The sequence below is a fragment of the Vombatus ursinus genome, unplaced genomic scaffold, assembly GCF_900497805.2.
Source record: "Vombatus ursinus unplaced genomic scaffold, bare-nosed wombat genome assembly UNPS02001419.1, whole genome shotgun sequence".
In the NCBI taxonomy this organism is placed as follows: Eukaryota; Metazoa; Chordata; class Mammalia; order Diprotodontia; family Vombatidae; genus Vombatus; species Vombatus ursinus.
Window position 1 is genome coordinate 18064707 of NW_020941197.1, and position 20026 is coordinate 18084732.

Below are 20026 nucleotides of genomic sequence, written 5' to 3' on the forward strand. Positions count from 1 at the left end.
CTACTTCTACTTCTACTTCTACTACTACTACTACTACTACTACTACTTCTTCTTCTTCTTTTTCTTCTTTCTTTTGACTTTGTTTTTATCGTTTCTGGTTGTTGCATGGAGTCATTGCAGAGTTTGTTACATGGGCGAGATATGTATCTCTTATGTCAAACTGTTCATTTCCTTTTCAATTCTTTCTCTCATTGCTTTAATTTCTTTCTCAATATTTTTTGCTTTACCACTCTCATTTAATTTGAAAAAAAAAAAGAAGGAAACAATCCCAAACCCCCAAACTATTTTTAAACATTTGGTTAATCTCTTCTAGCAATTCTAGTTGAGTTTGTGCCCAAGCTGTGTTTTTGAGGCTTTGTAGATGTTTTAGAGTCATTCTCTTGTGGCTTTGTACCTTAAACGTCTCTGTCACTATAATAGCTTTTTTTTGGGTGGGATTCTTTTTTGTTTGTTTGCTCATTCTTTCAGCCTCCTTTCTGACTTGGGATTCTAGGGCCAGACTTTGCTCACTTCTGCAGAGTCTGAACTGGTCTTGTTGCTGTTTTCTTGGGGTATTGAGTGTTGTGTTATTCCAGGCTCTTAAGGACAGTTCAGGTTGGGGACTTGTAGGCCTTGAGTGCTCCCAAAGTGGTCTGATCTAGGGCAAGACTGATTGCTGCTGCCCTGGTCTGAAATCCACAGATTCATGGGTTCGAGTCTGAGCAGTAGTACACTACTGCTGGACTTAGGCACTGTCAGTCACCTGGAATGCTATGCTGATTCTGAGTGACAGAATGGTAGGCTCTCTTATGGTCTGGAATTCCTTCTCTAGTTATTCCTTTGCAGGCTTTAAATTGGGCTAGACACTGGAACTGAGACCACACACAAGTCCGGAGGCTGAGCCACATGGGTGCTGTTTACTGCTTAACTTCCTCCTTGCTCAGGACGCAGGCTAGAGACTATAACTGGTCCTCACCTCTGGGCATTGGCCCCCTTCTCCGTTGGTCCTAGATCTGAAAAGGGTAGTGGGCAACAAAGCTGACACTTGTTCCCACATTCAGCATAAGGCTGCCCTCAGTAAGGGTTTGGAGCCTCGTCATTACCTTGGGCACAGTCCCTGGGAAATGTCCAGACCCCATCCTTGGTGCTTACAAACCTCTCTATGTCTGTTTCACTATGCCAACCTGGGATATGACTTTTTCTTGGTTTTCCCCATGTAGATTTGGTCTGGTGTATTTTCTAGATCTGTTTGGAGGAGTTTTTAGTGGAGAGCTCACGGTACTTCCTCCTGCTACTCTGCCATCTTGGCTCTGCTTCTATTTTGTTCCTTATTAACTAACACTTTTACTCTGGATGTAGTTTTTGAAAGATATGCCTGCACATCATGATCAGCCTCCTGTTTGTTTCTTCCTATGGATTTGACTGAGAACAGGGCTGAGATTACTAATTCACAAAGAGAAGTTGTTATGAATGGAATGATTGCCTTATGGTTACCTTTAGTAAGAATGGGATAGGCTTCTCCAAGAGTATGTGAAAATTTTTTATTTTATTAATTGGAACTTGTTTCAGAGTTTCTAGCTATTGTGATAATCTGTTAGCTTATGTTTTACAGGGCTATTTTTCCTAGCTTGACACGGAAACAGTTTTGTGTATAAATCTCATTGTTTTGGATTTGGTTAGCAGGAATTATTTTTTTAACTGTCCCAAATTTTCAGATGTATTATAATATTCCCTTCCCTTCCCCACTCTGTTTCACCATTCTCTCTACAAATAATTTTTTTCATTAACACTACTACTTTTAGAATATTTCAATAGACAGATAAATAACTAAGTATTCCCCATCCCCTCATGCCAAGCTTTTTGTACAACATTGAGGGTACATATACACTAGATTGAGAAGCCTTAGGCTAGATGCTTTCTTTAAGACAGTTTCAAAAGTATTATTCTAATACTTTTTGGTGATGATATGCCATTGGTCATTAGATTCACTGATAGTTCAGCACAAATTTATCACGACTGCAAAATCTCACAATTTACTGTTGAGAGACTGGTAGCAGCCCCCTCTGTAGAATTACATGTAAAGAATTACATATTACTATTTATTGAAAAACTATAAGTCTGCCTGGAACTAAAGAAAGTTTTTTGGAACATGAGGGTGTCTTGGTCTCACCTCTGAAGGGATTAAGGGATAATTAGATGAAAATTACAGGATTCTTAGGATAATAAGGATGAACATATATTTTCATAGCTAAAGGCCCCCTAAAGAAAAAAATGAGATAATTCATCAGTGTTTTTTTTTCTTCGTCTAAGTAACCATGTTAGTTGCTCAAATAGAGGGGCAGAGATTTAGAGAAGGGAGGCACTTTAGGGATGGAGTCCAATATCCTCATTTTACAGATAAGGAAAACAAGTGTATTTAACCAAAATCACAAAGGTAGTAAGTAGCAGAGTAATGATTTGAACTCAGGGCCCTGGACTCCAGATCAATCCCTCTACAACGTTAAGAGCAAGAAGATATCTGTTGAAGCTAGTTCCCTGGTGGGAAAAAAGGATAAAATCCAAATCAAAATGAGGCTTCAATTAGTAATGGGCATATGGAAATTAGAAGCCTGTAATTAAGTTAACAATTAGCTCCTGGAAGTAAAGGCTAAATAGAAATGCAATTCAGAGGTAGTGTAGTGTAGTCAATAGAAGACCAGTCTTGGAATCAGAAAATCTTGGACTTAATTTCTGCCTCTGACACATACTCTGAGTGTGACAATGGTCAAGTTATTTAAATACCTCAGTTATAAATTACATATAAGATGAAGATCTAATCTATATTTGAGAAGAAAGTATTCACACTAGGAGTTTCCTACACTAATGAAAATGTTAGTGGACATTTGGTCCATAACTACTTAAAATGCTGATTCATTATACCAGCTCGTACCTGTTATGTATTGTTGATTCATCTCTATAGACGTTCATACATATAACATTCATAAAAATACAATACTATCTTTGGAGAAAACTCAGTGGACTGTAATAAAGTCTTTCATGTTATTATCTTTAGTCTGAAAATTCCTAAATATTTAACTGCACACTCCTCAGCTGAATAGCTCACTATTTCTCTTGTTTCTTTAAAACAGGGAGAGATTTGTCATTACTAGCACTCAGAAATTTGAAAGAGGCATCAGGAATGTAAGCATACCCTAATTATCATTAATTGGTTCTGTGCAAAGATAAATGGTGACACAGCATTACGATAGGCAATTGGCTCCATAGGAACTATTTTGTAAATGTTATAAATGAGTCAGTAGGTAAGTGTTTTACCAGATGGTTTTGCATCCTTAAGGTGAGGTGTAGTTGGAATATATTTTCAATGCTATTGGGAAACATTTGTCAAGGCACCCTGTTGTGGAGTATATTTGTACATAAAACTCTGAGATGCTGTGTTTCTCTTTTCCTACTCAAAACATTAGATTAGTAATGCTGGAGTAGAAATTCCTGAGAAATAGAAGGGGCAAAAAGGAGTCATTGAAAACTACAGCTAGAAGGAAACTTGAAAGGTAGTAGTAAGTGGTGGTGGTGAGGGTGGTAGTAGTAGTAGTAGTAGTAGTAGTAATATTCTTTCCTTCTCTCATTTGCCTATCCTATTCCAAGTTCTTTGAATCTATTTAAATTATTAATTTTTCTTTTTCTATTTTGCTATTTCTCCCCCTCTTTTCTCCTTTCTCTCTATCTAGTTAAGCAAATACCAAAAATCCTTTACTTTATTCCTTCCCTCCAACCTCATATTTTTAGTAACTTTATTGTATTATTTTAAGAAATGTTCCTTTGCTTGGTCCTCTTCATTATTTCTCTTCTCTTCCATTCTTTCACCCCAATGCTTTTATTCAATTAAAAAAAATCAATTATACCACCTTCATGATAATTTGCCAAACAGTAATGATAATAATAACTTTTATATAATTCTTTCAAATTTGCAAAATGTTTTGAAAAACATAAAAAGAAGAATAACAGGATCACAACTTGTCCTGGCACAGTTTTTGTCTAAATTCTGTTGAACATGAAGATGAAAAGACAAATAGTAAGTTCCATTTATATAGTGCTATCTATGGTTACAAAACATTTTTTATTTCATTTCAATAAACATTTATAAAGTGAGAGTTTTCAAGTTCTTTAGCTAATCTACATTGATCACATTTAATCCTTTCATTTGGAACATCCCTCTGCCTTTAGATTACATGACATCTAAACAATCTCAGACAGGTGAGAATCCATGTTTTTTTTTTTTTAGTCTCCTGAGAAGGCATTTGAACAGTACATGAGGAATATTTATCATGTCACATTAAACAGGCTTCCCACTCTCAAAGGAATATACAAAATGACCCAAATTCTGCTGTGCTGTTGATGGTATGTTTTACAATGACTATTAGGATTTTCCCTGAAGCTCTCTCCATGTAAATGCAGCTTTATAGTACTGAGCTGATTTGTTGTGGCTAAGAGCAAAATTATCTTCTAGAGGGAGTTAATGGACTAATACAATTATTTCAAAGCTCCATTTCATTTGAAAAGGGGAAAGAACACTTCTATTTGACAGCATAATAGTGAGAATCATATCATCATCAGTGTTGGTTGTAATTTCTATAAAAATTAGGATTTTCAGCTTACTTAATTGAAAAATATGGGAATTACAACAAATTAAGTATAGTCATATAGGTCAGGAGGCTGGTAGGCTTTTTTTTTTTTTAAAGGAGGGCTCTCAAATGCTGCTATTATTTCTGTGCTCTATGGTCTGGTTCTCAGCTTTGAGGAATCTGATTTTATCAGCTCGTCCTAGGGGGAATAAGGGGTGAGGAAGCTGGGGTCTTTTGTTTTCACCTCACCTCCATTTATTAATGGGCCCTTCACCTATCCCTTATCTAGTGAGCTATCATTAATGACTATAATTGCTTCTCTAAAGTCATGGCTCAGGGTTCTTGGAGGCTAGAAAAGAGGAATGTAAGCTCTGTCACACACTGCCAAGCTAGAAAGGCTTTGAATATGGTCACAGTCATGGATTGTATATATATTATCTGAGTTCCAGTCTAATGAATTTAAACGAGGTTCACCGCCAACTGGGCTTCAGGCTGGTGATTTTTTTTTTAACTCTTACAAATTTTTTTTTCTTAAAAAGTTAAACATAAAGAATGTACAAATGAGTGATTTTATTAATCAAATAAAAAAAAGTCAAACTCTTGGGAATGGAAAGAGGGAAAGGAGACACATGAAATCTCAGACTAGTGCTTTATTACTTATATTCATTCCAAAACTTCTAACATGATAACATAACTTCCTTAGATTATCACCATTCCAGTACTGTTCTTTTGCGCACCAGGTGCCGTCTCCATACACTCCTCAGTCACAAGATACATATATGGATGAATTCTCCTCCCTTCCTCTCCCCACATTCTTTGGACATGCCTCTCTCCAAACATTTTTTATTTCAGGTGGTTTTGCTTTGCTCATTCTATTTCATTTGTGGCCCTTTATCCTTTCCCTGTGCTCTGGTGAATTTTTTGAGCCCTGGTAACTGCTAATTTCCAAGAGAATGCATGTTAAGTTAGGGAAGGGTGGTGTGTGATGTATGTAGGTAAAGAGGGTGCCCACACCAAAGAAATAATGTAATCCATTGAAGAATTTGATTGAGTTCATTGGAGAGATGATTTTTGAAGAAGATAATTTGACAAACGAGTTTGGCAAAATAGAAAGAACGTGGGACATGGAGTCAAAAGACTTGGATTTGAGTTTTCTACTTATTAACTATGGAACTCTAGACAAATCATAATCTCTCAACATAAGTTTCTTCATGTGCAAATTAAGGATATCATACTTCAGTGCCTACCTTGCATAATTGTTGCAAACATCAAATGAGATGTATGTGGAAGTGTGTTGTAACTACAAATTGTCATATAAATGTAAGCTAAAAACCTTATCCATCATAGGGATATATTTGCTAGGCTGACTGGAATACTTGTGTCAATGGGTGAAGCTTACTTTTTCTTTCAAACATGGCTGAAGACACACTGACAGTTTTTCCACTTTCCAACCCTTCTTCAGTCATTTCTGACTCTTTATGACACCATTTGGAGCCATGGCAAAGATATTGGAGTGGTTTTGTCATTTCCTTCTCCAAATCATTTTACAGATGAGGAAACTGAGGCAAATAGGGGTAAGTGACTTGCTCAGGGTCACACAGCTAGTAAGTATCTGAGGCTGGGTTCAACAAATTTCAAAAAGTTCAGAGTAAGAAGAGGTAGAAGCCTATGGACTAATTTCTAAAGGGGAAGTCACTCTAAGGGGAATGGGATATTTGTAAGAATAGATTTCTGAAGACACAAAGGAAAACAATTCCTATCAGAGGAGAAGGCAAAGTCAAAGGTGACTAATGGGGATGCATAGTGAACTCATCAACAAGCTTAGGTTTTTAAAAGATATCTCCAAAAGATGGAAGCAAGAGCAGGTAATAGAAGATGAATAGAACAGCATTTAATTATCAATAATCTGTATGTGTGAATTGGTGGATTGGGGTTCCCTTCCACAGGTTCCTGGATCCAGAGGGTTGGTTGTGTCTTTTTGTGTTTTAGCAGAGCAGGGTTTTCTGGTCTAGGACCTGTTTGTCATGCTTGCCTGTGCACAGCTTCAGAATCTACTGAGAAGTGTCATCCTGACATCTTCCCCCTAATTTCCTTAAAGGATAGAATCCTTCCTTCAAACAAGGAAGATCACTCCTGACAGTTCTTTTGAATGTCTTCAATGATAGCAAATTTTCATCTTTTTATGATGAATTTGATTTTTGGAAATAAGATCACTTTCCTTATGAGGATTAAAGACTAACACTGTTTTAAACAATTAAGGCATCTGTGGGACAAATGTCAAGACACTTGAGATGTCTACTTTGTATGACAATGCTCATTAGGATAACATCGGGCATATTTGGCAAGGAAAAAATTTTCATTACCTGACAATCACATATCATAGAGAACACCATGAATTGTAGAGCTGGAAGGGCTTGTAGAGAATACTTAGCCCGAGTCTTCATTTTATAAATGAGGAAAGTGGGGATCAGAAAGATAAAGTGGTAGGAAGTGGTAAGATTAGAACTAGAAAATGGGTCCCCTTACTCTCAATCTACACCTTAGTCCACTATGCCACAATTTCCCTACACACACACACACACACACACACACACACACACACACGCACACACAGAGTATGTGACAAAAAATGGAATAGCACCTGCCCTTAAAAAGCTTACATTCTGCTGAAGAATAAAACTGTCGATAAGCATACGACAAGATAAATTAAGGAGGGACAAACCATTAACAATTTGGGAGAGGAGTGGCACTAGGGTGGTTTAACAGAGAAGATATGTGTGTATATATCTATATCTGTATCTGTATCTGTATCTATATCTAATCTATATCTATATCTACATCTATGTCTATATCTATATCCACACATATATGTATATGTATGTATATGTGTGTATATGTGCATTATTCCTCTTGAAAAACAAAGGACAAACAACACACATACACACATGTATACATATATGGAACCAGTCAATATCATCTGTAAGATTTATTCTTAACTGTCTCTGGTTGCATAGAACTGAAACTGCTTGTGACTATCATAGTAAGGAGAAAGGGAAGCTAAATTAGTTGACCGTTATAAACACATAAAGTATCCAGCACAATCTATGAGATGTTCTTCAGGTCCACCACCATGATTTCTGGAGCTGCTGTGTTCCCAAAGGTGATTTTGCCCTACTACCCAACAACACTCTCTTTCACCCAGATGGATGGAAGGGAACAATGGATTATTCATTGTTTTGTTTCCTTCCTTAGATGCATGTATCTAGCTTTCATTTTGATGGCAATGAGAAAGAAAGAAGACTTGGCAAGGAAGACATAGCTGTCTTTGTGTAGCTAATGGGCCATCACAGAGAAATTACAAGAAGGCAAATTTAGGTTTAGGCAAAAACTTTCTACCAAAAGGTGGAATGAGATGCCTTGGGAGGTAGTGGGATCCCCATCAGTGGAGGTCTTTAAGCAAAAGTTGGATGATCATTTGTTAAAGTATGTGAGGTCTCTTCCAACTTGGAGAGTCTATGATTTATATAGGAAAAAAAGAGGAAGGGTTTTAGGAATCTAGTCTATAGTTTGAAAAGAAGTGGTAGGACAGGAAGAATGGCTTGAGATATTGGAAGATGTACAAGAAACTTGGTTTTTGCAATTATCAATTATACCCAATCAACCAACCAATCAACTACTCAATCAACAACCCAATCACCCTCATCACTTAAAGTATGTCTTTAGGTAGTCAGTCTGATACAAACAAACAACCTTCCATGTGATTAATTATGTTAAATACACTAACAATAGCTTGAAGTTATTTATGGCATTTTAAGATTTGCAAAGTGCTTTACAAATATTCTCTCCGATCTTCACAGCAATCCTGTGAGGTAGGTTTTATTAATACTTCCATTTTACAGATGAGGAAACTGAGGCTGAGGGAGATGAAATGACTCACCTAAGGTCATGAAGCTAGTGTCTGAGGTTGGATTTAAACTCAAGTCTTGCTGATTTTAAATTTAGTGCTACTTAGCTAATTCTATAACATGCTGAGAACAAATGCAAAGAAGTGTCAGCCTTTGGTTTCTCAACAGTTTTGGCTAGTACTTAATACTTTTTTAAATGGATTTGTCCAGCATTCAAGCAATAAACAACAATGTTAACTATGTGATGAGCCAAATTAAAAATAAAACAGCTAGCAATTATCTCATGCTAAGTGTATCTGCTTTCTGTTTCAGGAAATGATCCATGTCCCATTTTTGTCTGGGGACTTTTAGCCTTCTTGGGTTTGGCTCTGATCATGTCCTTAATCTTCAATGTTTCTTACTGGATGGAAAAGCAGCGACAAGGTAAGACAGACATGATGGAATCAAAAGAATTTTAAAATGACCATAACTATTAGGTATTTTAATTTAATTCAACCAACATATGTTTAATGCATGCTATGTCAAGACCGTATATGAGATACTTGGGTTAGAATGACGAAAATGAAATAGCCCTTATTTTTAAGAGACTATCTGAGGGATTCAATGTTATGATTTGAAGAGGGAAAGTCTGTTAGCAACAGGGGGGTGGGGAGGATGGAGGGTTTAAGAGGGGTATTATTAGAACTGAGCCTAGAAGAAAGATAAGAGTTTTAAAAGCCAAAGATGAGGAGGAGTGCATTAGGGGCACGTCTGTAATGCCTGTGCAAATGCATGGAAGTAGGAAATGTTTCAAATTTGGAGAACAGATAATAATCCAATTTGACTAGAATGTAGAGCACATGAACAGGAGTCATATGAAATAAGGCTAGGCTAGAAAAGGCAAGCTGGAGTCAGATTGTGGCAGCCCTTAAATATCAGATGAATGAGTTTGTATTTCATCCTGTAGGCAGTATGGGAGCCATAAAGGTTTTTGAAAGGGAAAGTAGCAGGATCAGACCCATGCCTGAGAAAGATTGTTTTGGCAGCTCTGTGAAGTATGCATTGGAGAAGGAAGAATTTCGAGGGAGAGAAATAAATTAGGGGACTATTGCAATAGTCTAGGCAAGTGATGGTAAAAGGTTGAACTAGGATAGCAGTATGAATTAGTTATTAGAAGGAGAGGAAAGTCAGAAATGATAGGGCTTGGCACCTGATTGGATCTGGGGTGCGGTGAGGAAAAGTTTTGAACCTGGGTAACTGAGATGGTGGTCACTTTCATCTCTAGAAACCCTATCAATATGCAAAGAAATGGGTTTACTTTGTTTCCTTTTTTTTTTCAGCCAAAGACAAGGTTTATTAGAACATTCATCATATTGGGCAGACTCTTAAGGAGCCTGAACATTGGTAAGCTATTAGCTAGATTATAGGAATCCCAGCAGTGGCTAGATTTTAAGAATCTCAGCATCTTAATGGGGACAAGATGGATCTTATAAACAGAAAGACTATGGGAGGGATCTAGGAGTGGCCCAGTAGTCTATTAGGTAATAGAATTCCAGGGACCTGGACCACATGGCTAAGGGAGAATGGAGAAATGTCCTGGGGCCATAGGGAGGTCCACAATGAAAGGCCAGTTGATAGGATTATAGCCTCAGGGGAAGGCCAGAGATTTGGCCATGTGGGAAAGTCCAGGGTTTTTCCTTTCTGGGGCCCAGATCCCAACCCCATCATTCCCCTCTCAAACAAATGGGACCCAAATTCTTCTGGAGTAAGGGGCGAAGGTCTTGGTTTCTGAAACTGCTTCCTGCAGGCACAGGGCGTAGAGCTGTCCCTGCCTCAAGGGGGTCCTAAAGAGGAGGTTGACTGGAACCGAGCTCAGGCTGCATCCAGGGAATGATGGGGGGACATTGGCTGGTGCACACTGTTTGCTACCAGCTGTAGGTGAATGGCCCATAGTCTGGAAGACACAAATCTGACAGAAAAAACTGCAGGGCCCAGATATAAAGCAGGGACTAGATTTAGGGCAAACTTTGAGAGGATAAAACATCCTTAGCTCTGTTTGGATTCAGATAATTCAGTTTTCCAACCATGCAGTATCAAATCCACCTCATAGCCAGACTCAGGAATAGCCAGGTGGGTAACATTCCCTTTCAAAGGAACATAATGGGGAAACTGAGCCAGGAGGATCCCATCTTAGACTGAGGCTAAAATTGGCCTCTCAGCTTTTCCCAATGCTGACTTCCCACCAATATCACCTTCTCTGAGTAGCTTGTGGCATTTCTCTCAGATGGTAGCTTATTGATTATTGATTATTGATGGATTATGATCCATCAGACGACTCAAAATAAAATCCTATGAGCTTTTACCTCAAAAAGCAAGTTTTACTAATCACAGTTTAGGAAAAACTTTTCCAGGATTTACATCTCAAACTTAAATTTGTCCTGGTGTAAAAAGCCAATCATTAGAATATCTTACACTTGCAAATTCTCAGCAAGCCATATATAACCCAAACAAACTTTTTGGCTAGTTTACACATTAAAATAATAAACAACAATAGCTAAATTATTTTAGTGGTAACCAAATTATGAAAAGTTGCTTGACATAACTGATACAATCAGGTGACTTCAGTTTTGTTAAATGCACTTCCAAATTACTTTACACAGAGAATCAACACCTCATCATTAACAGTTAAAACAACAAATTTAAAAGAGCTAGCTTACCCAAGTTCAGAGGCCAGCTTCTTTACCTTGAGCAGGATGGGCTAAACCTGGGTGATGCTTCCAGGCAAAGGTTGCCCTAGGGCCCAAGGCCATTGCCAGGGGGACCCACACGGTAGCTGCTGCCCCTCCCCCCTCCTTCCTTTCCCAGGTGGGGGAGGGTGAAATCAAAGGTGTTTCAAAATTCCCTAATGATCAATCACAAAACCTCCAGAATCTGCCAAGATATTTTTAGCTGTTCTAACTTTCCTGGTAACCTCCATGAAGGAGGATTCAGAGGTGCAGAGGGAAGGCAGTAAGTAAGCCTCAGGGAACCAAAAAGCAACTGCAGTTTTTCCCAATTCCTTAGCATTGAGGGAATTAACAGATACACTTCTCGATAGGGCATCCGTCCTTGTCCTCTATGCTGTGGAAGGTGTACCTAGGTCCATGGCCTTGAACCGACCCAGTGGACTGAGAGCCTGAGAGCATCAGGCCGAGTGCGAGACAGCTTCGTAACTGTCTGCCCGAAAAGCACCTCCGAGCCTTGGTGTTTGGAGAGCGACCCCAACTGCAGAGCAAGAAAGGGAGGGAGAGGAGGCTTACATACCCTTCCAGTCTTGGCTGGAGAAGAACTTGGGGTTAGGCAGTTTCTCTGTACAGGCCACCAAAATGATGCGGTACAGGGGTTCAGGGGTGCTGGGACCCCAAAATCACAACACGCGGGTCCTGCCCAAAAGAATTAGACCCAAGCCTTCTTTCAGTCAAAGACAAGGTTTATTAGAACATCCATCATATTGGGCATACTCTTAAGGAGCCTGAACATTAGTAAACTATTGGCTAGATTATAAGAATCCCAGCCGTGGCTAGATTTTAAGAATCTCAGCCACTTTATTTCCTTCTAAGGAATATAATTTCCTTCTGTCTTAATACAAGTTTAGAATTTAAAAGAAAATCTTCTTAAATTTAAAATCTTGCCTAATCAGCTGGACAGAGACTGTGGTTTTTGGTCTTACACTTGGGTAATATGCAGAAAAAAACATGGACCCAGGAGATTCAATGTCAGAGTAGCCCTAGTCCAAAGGCTAACCTGGAAGATTTCTTAGTTCTAGAATGGCCATGGATAGTCTGATACTCTGCTTATAGAGAAGATTAAGAAGCCACATGACACTTTAAGTGTCCATTTAATCTTACTCAGGAATGGAAGACAGTGAAACGTTCAACTTTTGTTGGTTTCGTCAAGTACCAACCTGATTTTCTGTGGTTTTCTAGACTAGGACCAAATTTAAAACTGGATTAAATCACCTAGAATTGCTGTAGAACAGATAGCACTTCTCTGTAACTCACCCAGGATCTAGGAGTATAGAAAAGAGGCATTAATGGCCATTGGCTGCCTGTGTGATGCACACAGTATGGGTATCACTTGGCAGGATATGCTGTTATTAAAATCCTGACCTGTTCTGACTTTGGATCCTAGAACATTATATTATAAAACCTGGCAACCAGTGGCAGGGACTGTAATTAGTTGGTAAGGAATAGAAGAGAGAAGGAAGAAAAATTCCATCCTCTTAGTGGAAATATATTTTCTTGCTAATGCATACAAGTGGCCCTAGGTTTACTTAATATGTATCACACACATATATCTCTGGAGTTTTTAACCTGGGATTCATAAACTTGTTTTTTAAAGTATCTTGCTAATTCTATTTCAATATAATTGGTTTTCTTTGTTATACTATTTTATTTTTTAGGTATTTATACATTTATGTACTTTATTTTATACATTTGAAAACATATTGAGAAGTGGTCCAAAGGTTTCACTAAACTATCAAAGGGGTCCATGTCACAAAAAAAGGTTAAAAACCCCTACTCTATGTATTCCTTTAAGGAGAGTGTAGACCAGAAGTTTACAGGATGTTTACTAAATAAAAAACAATTTCCTTATTTTGTTGCCTGGCATGCATTTGGTTCTATTTGGGGAATTTCCATTCTGTTCTACTTATCCATTTGCTTTAACTCAGTAACAGACAGTTTTAACTAGAACTGTTTTAAAATGTTATAGGACAAGTCCAACTTCATGTATTTCCTCACTCCCATCACATAAAGCCTTGATAGTTTTTCCTATATGTTTTTAGATCAACTCCATTGTGTTTTTTCTAGTTCTATAAATAAACCCGATGATTTTAACATTGCCTAATAAGTTAATGTTTGTAACATTATCATTTTTACTATATTGATCTGACCTATGCGTGAACATTGAATTTTCCTGTAATTATGTATGCTGTTATTTTTCCATCAATGCAATTTTATAATATCTTCGTATGGATCACACCTAATCTTCAGATATTTTATGCTTTTTGTTGTTAAAATGAGGCTTTAAAATATTTTATTGGTCTTTGATGCGGTACGCATTAGGTTTAAAATGTTCTTTTAAAAAAAGAGTATTGCTTTTAGTATTTTTTTTTTATCTTAGCAGAAGGGATTCTTAGTACTATGTAGAAGACACCAGATGGTAACTTTATGGATTGTAGTTCAAGTTCCATTTATTTTCTTTGACGCATTTAGCTGTTGAAAAAATTGCTTTGTTCAAATAACTAATTGAAATCATGACTAGGAGAGCCAAATTCAGGAATTTATTAGATAGTATTGTTCCTTTCACAAAAAAATCTAGCCGAATTTCCTTTTTCAGTCTGAGAACTTGTAAGAGACAACTTTCTGGTCAGCTAGGCAGTGCAGTGAATAGAGTGCTAGGACGAAAGTCAGGAAAACTCATCTTCTTGAGTTCAAATCTGGCCTCAGACACTTACTAGCTGTGTGACAATGAGCAAGTCACTTACCCCTGTTTGTCTCAGTTTCCTCATCTGTAAAGTGAGCTGGAGAAGGAAATGGCAAACCACTCCAGTATCTTTGTCAAGAAAACCCCAAATGGGGTCACAAAGAGTTGGACACGACTGAAAAATGACTGACCAACAATGACAATGGATAACTTTAAAGGTGGCATGGCCTACTGAAAATCAAAACCATTACGAACATAGAGTTTCAGAAAAACTAAAAATAAAAATTTGACCTTACCACAGAATGATCATGTGACCTTAGCCTTCATATTTTTATTTCTCATTATAGGAATAAAAATGTCTTTTTCCTATTTTATCTTAAAATTCTCAACCTAGTCCTAGGGAGGATCAGGGTTTTGCACTGAATTGATAACAATAATAACAAGAATTCATATTTACACAATCTTTTCTAGTTTATAAAGTTATCTATATATATTATCTCTTAAAATCCTTAAAACAACTCTGTGAGGTAGGTAGTACTCCCATTTTACACGTAAGGAAACTGAGCTGTAAGATAAGTAGTCAGATATTATATTTCTTTATACCAGTATACCAATGGTCTTATCACCCATTTGTGTTTGTTACCTTTAGTGGTACAGATCACAAACTTCATTTTGTGTCCTTATTGAAGCCCATAAAACATCTACCCAGTGTGATTCAGGCCCACTTTCAGGAGTTTTAATGTTTTCATTAATACCAATAAGGCAACCATGACGTAGTGGACACAAAACTGACCTTGGAGTCTGGAAGGCCAGGATTCAAGTTTTGCCTTTAGCACAGACTATGTGACTCTGGGAAACTCACTTAAGCTGTGGTGTCCCAGGTAACTTTCTAAGACAACTGCAGAGTAGGTACTGAGCTACTTTGGTAGAGGGAGTTTTTATAACAATGGAATGACAAGTCTGGTTCAGTTAAAAAAAAAGAATATCAGAGCAATATTCAGTCCATCCATTATCCCCCTACTGTTAATACATGATCACTATCCCTCTCTTTCTGTCTCGATGCTTATTTGAAGCCCTTTAAGAAATTTATACATTTTTGACATAACAGATATTTACCATTAGAATTTGAGGACTTTTTCTTTGTGTCCCCAGCATTTAGCACAATTCCTATCACAGTAATAATTGCTTGCTTGCTTGATTCCAAATCAACACCGAAATAATCTCCCTCCTCTGAAACTATATAACCTGAAAACAGTTAAGCCAAATTACCTAATAATGAGATCGAAGCTAATAGAATATGTCATGTTCTACTGTTGTAGTTTATAAATTGTTACATACAGAAAGTATGTGTTCTTTAACCATGATAGTATGGTACCAACTTTTCCGAATCTATTTAACTTCATTTTTGTCATCTTTTTTATATTTCTTGCTTTTCCAGCCATTTGTGTTGATTAAAGAGTTCATTCCCCAATAGTTTGTATTCTTGCATTTATGAAACATTGGCTTCTTATGCATGTTTGCTTCTATGACTTGCTTATGTGATCTATGTTCTTATTTTTATGCATAACTGGATAGTTTTTGATCTGGATAATTTAGTGGTCTGTTATATAAAAATTTATATATTAATTACATAATATGTATAAATATATTTTATAAAATTTATATATAAATATATTACATATATTATATATAACCAATCACTAATTATAAATAACTATGTATATGTGTCTGTATATATATATATATATATACATATATATATATATATACATATATAGTGAAAAATGATTCTCAGAGCTTGCCCCCAAGTGAGCCCCCTTCTGAAAAATTCTTCAGAAGGACATTACTGATAATAAGATTACATTGAGTCTTATCCTGGTCAAACTCCAACCCAGGCCTAAACTGATTTCATCTGCTCAGATTCTTCTGCCTAGATAGCCCAACACTAGGGTTGATATTTCCTCTGTCCTCTGGATGGCAGGATGATATCAGCCCTTCTTGATCAAAAAGACCTCATTTTAATATAACCCACCTTCCAGTGTGTTGACCAATCAGGGTTGATTGGCACCCCTTGGAAACACCTACTCTTTGAAGGGCATATAATCCTGTACCTCCAAATCCCAAATCGAGCCAGTTCTGAACTGGCCCCCTTAGGGAGGGCCCAGTTTTGGACTGAACTCCCATGTAATGTATGTCAAACCAGCTTGAGAGAAATTAAAGAGTAGACACACACACCCTAATTTCATCTGTCTCTTTCTTAGAATAGCCTCTGTTTTTAAATTGGGGTTTGAGAATATACATATATACATGTGCATTTATATATATTCCTCTGGGTTCCCTCACGTGTAAGCCTCTAAGGAAGCCAGGTAGGAGGTATTCTGTGAATCTGTATCTTTTCAAAATCATAGTTCATGAACCTTCATCAACGTGTTTCCTTCATTATACCAACCAGAGGATATCGTAGCTCAAAATCAATTGCTTAATCAATAAGCTTATACAAAATCTTTAATTGTCTTTAATAAAGACAAGCCACATAGAAAAACAAGGAACAACAAAGATTTTCATGGACACAGAAGCATACTCTCTCATAATTTATCACAGTATCAGTGTAGATAACATGGCTAATAAAGAAACATGGGGAGCAATGACCCTTCTTCCCCATGGATGAGTGGGTGGGTGGGGACCTTCCAACTCTTTAGCTTATAGCTCCAGTGGCAATTTATACAGGGGCATACACATAGAAAACATGGTACATCTGGGGAGGGACATGTAAGTAAGCTCGGAGCTGTCAAACTCATTGCTGAGTGGGGTTCAAACCAAATTAAAATGTAATTAGGAAATGTTTAAAAATAAATAAAATATAATATTAATAATGTTAAATTGTGGTTTTCTAAGTTAATATGCTACCCCTTGGGATCTCTTTTTATTTGAGTTTGATACCACTGTAGGAAACCTCTATAGCCAGAGAATGTGCAAAGCTGGGGCAACCCATGCTTCTGATTCTGCAGAGCTGCTATTGTTCTCTGGCACCATCATGGTACTGTCAGGCAGCTGTTCTTTGCTGATTGCCCACAATGAGATGTCGGCACCTTCTCATTGCCTCCATCTGTTGATCATTGGGTATGATGTGGCTTCTTCACTGATCTACTGCTGCTCCTGTTCATCTATGATGTGGCTTCTTTAGGTGCTGATGCTATTCTCTGCCAGTCTTCAGCTGCAATGCCTTTTCCCTTGTGTGTGTGAGAGAGAGAGGATGAGGGTGTGGGTGTGGGTGTGGGTGACTGTAGTTCTTTATTGTGTCATGGTCTATTTTGAGCTTTATTTGAGATGAAGTCCCCATTTTGATATCTAGAGAAGCCCTTAGACATTTTAGGTCTCTTCTGAGTTTCTTTTATTTTATATAAGCTGCCAATATGTGTTTAGTCCCTATTTGACTTAATGAACTAATTCCTTTAGATTCCATCATTTTAGATTTTTCCCAATGTTTTAGCCTGCCAAAATCTTTTTGAATCCTGCCTCTGTCATCCAGTGTATTAAACATCCTTTCAAGATTTGTACCATCTGTATATGCAGCTCTATGTCATGAAGTTTTTCTTTCTTAAAGAAGAAGCAGCAGAAGCAGAAGCAGAAGCAGAAGCAGAAGCAGAAGCAGAAGAAGAAGAAGAAGAAGAAGAAGAAGAAGAAGAAGAAGGAGGAGGAGGAGGAGGAGGAGGAGGAGGAGGAGGAGGAGGAGGAGGAGGAAGAGGAGAAGAGGGAGAAGAGCAAGAAGGGGAAGAATGGGAAAAGGAGGAGAAGAATGAAGCATATAAGAAAGAATGACAATGAAGAAACAGCACAATTAAAATGTTAGAACAATGAATTATTTAAAGCAATTGAAAAATTTAAAAATATGAAAGGGACAACAGAAACAAATTTAAAACAAATTATAATAAATTTTCAAGAAGTTTAATCAGTATAAGCTAATTACCACAACAAGGAGATCAAAGGAACCCAAAAAGTATCTTAATCAGTAGTCATCTGACTTATTTGTCATATGAAGATAAATGGATGCCAAAGGCAACACTGTATTAGACCTTGTTTGCAAACATTTTTCCCCCTTTAAATTAGATAACTTTTTTCTTGGTGATTTATTGATACTTAAAATTGTATTTATTTTATAATAGAAATTATAAAATATATATTTATAATTATAGTTATAATATATGATTATGTGGGTTACTCTATTTTTAGGACAATTTAGCACACCAAATTACTATTTGTTGAGTCTCATATTTCTGTGTGCATAATTTCAGAGTGCTTGCCTCTCACAGCCTTGGATGAAGAACCTGGTCTCTTGAGAGCAGATCCTTCTTTATCTTTCCTCTGATAATTGATTATAAGCTGTACCATTTCATAAAACAAAGAGAAATAGTGGAAGATAAAACCTGTCTGAAGAATACATGGAAGATATCCAACTAAGCAAAAGCATCCCCAGGGCATTTAGGATGAAAATGGTAGAAAGTCTACAAACAAAAGAAAAATGGAAAAGATTTTCAAAAGTCATTTTAACAAACTGATTATTCCATCAAAGATAGTAAAACCAGTACACTTGGATCTTAGCACCATAGTCCCTTAGGTGCTTATAAAGGAAGTATAAATGGCACCAAAGAAAACAAAGATAGGAAAATCAGTTGGATTGCACCAACTAGTGGAGATCCATGCTGAGGATCATACAATGAAGTGGGCATTGAAGGACTGATATATAGCAGTTTACCTATATTTTAGCAAAGCATTTGACAAAGTCTTTCCTGCTATTCTGCTGTTTTCCAGAATCTTTTCAATGGTGGGATATAGGCTACATGAAATTGGAGTTGGATAGTTCAGAATTGGTTGAATGTTCAGTCACAAAGAGCAGTCATTAATGGTTCAATTTCAATTTAGAAAGTCTCCAGTAGAGTTCTCCCCGAGTTTGGAATCAATCCTGTGCTTTTTAACATTTTTTATCAATGAGTTGGTTAGAGGGATGGTTAACATGCTTATTGAGAAAATGAATGTCTGTTAATTTAAAAAACTGAATTAAAAAGTTAAGTCTATTGTAAATATGTACTACAAAAGACCTTCAGCTATACTTTTCCCCCTTATCCTTTCTCCTTCCCAACCCTCCTCCAGCCTCAGCTAAGATTTTCCTCCAGGTCTCATTATTTTTCTTTCTTTTTCACTCTGCATTAATAGCTAACAGCATTTTCCTTCTTTATCCTGCTGCTTAAGAGCTCTCGAAAGAAGCTTGGTTCATCTTCCAGAGGTTTTTTTTTGGAGGGGTTGGTTCCCTAAAAGATTTCATCTGGTACATACAACGGATGGCTTATTCCATCACACTGGTTAGATTTTCTTCCTCTGGATGCATTTAATGCCATGTCACATTTCAGTTTGTATTTCTGTTATTGGACGTGGCATTGCCTTATGTAAGGGGCAATGCTAGTGTAGCCATAAAGGCAGGGAATAAATTAAGCTGGTAAATTTAATAAGGCAACAACAGAAAAAGTCCATCACAGCAGCAATAAAATATTGCCATAGTTCTAATCAGATAGAAAGTAAGGTAAATGGACCCTCAGTGATCTCTATAGCAATATGTAAAAGCTTCAAAATATTACTTTCTGCTTTCCCTTCCCTTCAAGCACAATTCCTTACCTTTGCGTGAAATTTTATTCTTAAATGATTTGTGTTGATTTATTTATAGACAGAGAAAAATATTGTTCCTTTTTTTCTACCTATTCATTTTTAGGAAAGTGTAGGGAAAGTGAATTGTGTTTAGTTCTGTGAAACTCCATTCTAAGATACCTCCTGATTGCTTGAGAGCTCACTAGATGTATCTAGTCCCAGACCCTTGACCATGCTTTACACCAACCATCTTCCTGCCATGCCCTGCTGCTGTATATTCCTAACTGAAACCAGAGACCATGCCTTGGAGGAGTTAAGTCATTCAACTGTGGGACTTTGTCTCTGGAGTCAGGGATGTACTGGTAAATGTTTAACTACTAGTTCTCCAAAAACAAAGAAGAAGAAGAAGAAGAAGAAGAAGAAGAAGAAGAAGAAGAAGAA

At 37.2% G+C, this 20026-nt stretch overlaps 1 protein-coding gene across 1 annotated transcript in view; it reads left to right on the forward strand.

The window, feature by feature from the left end:
- Window positions 1-20026, forward strand: part of LOC114047433 (T-cell receptor-associated transmembrane adapter 1) — a 76013-nt gene that overhangs the window by 7154 nt on the left and 48833 nt on the right. Inside the window, exon 2 of the mRNA XM_027868248.1 lies at window positions 8816-8926. Within this exon, the coding sequence (XP_027724049.1) occupies window positions 8816-8926 (111 nt within the window). The remainder of the gene's footprint in view (window positions 1-8815; window positions 8927-20026) is intronic.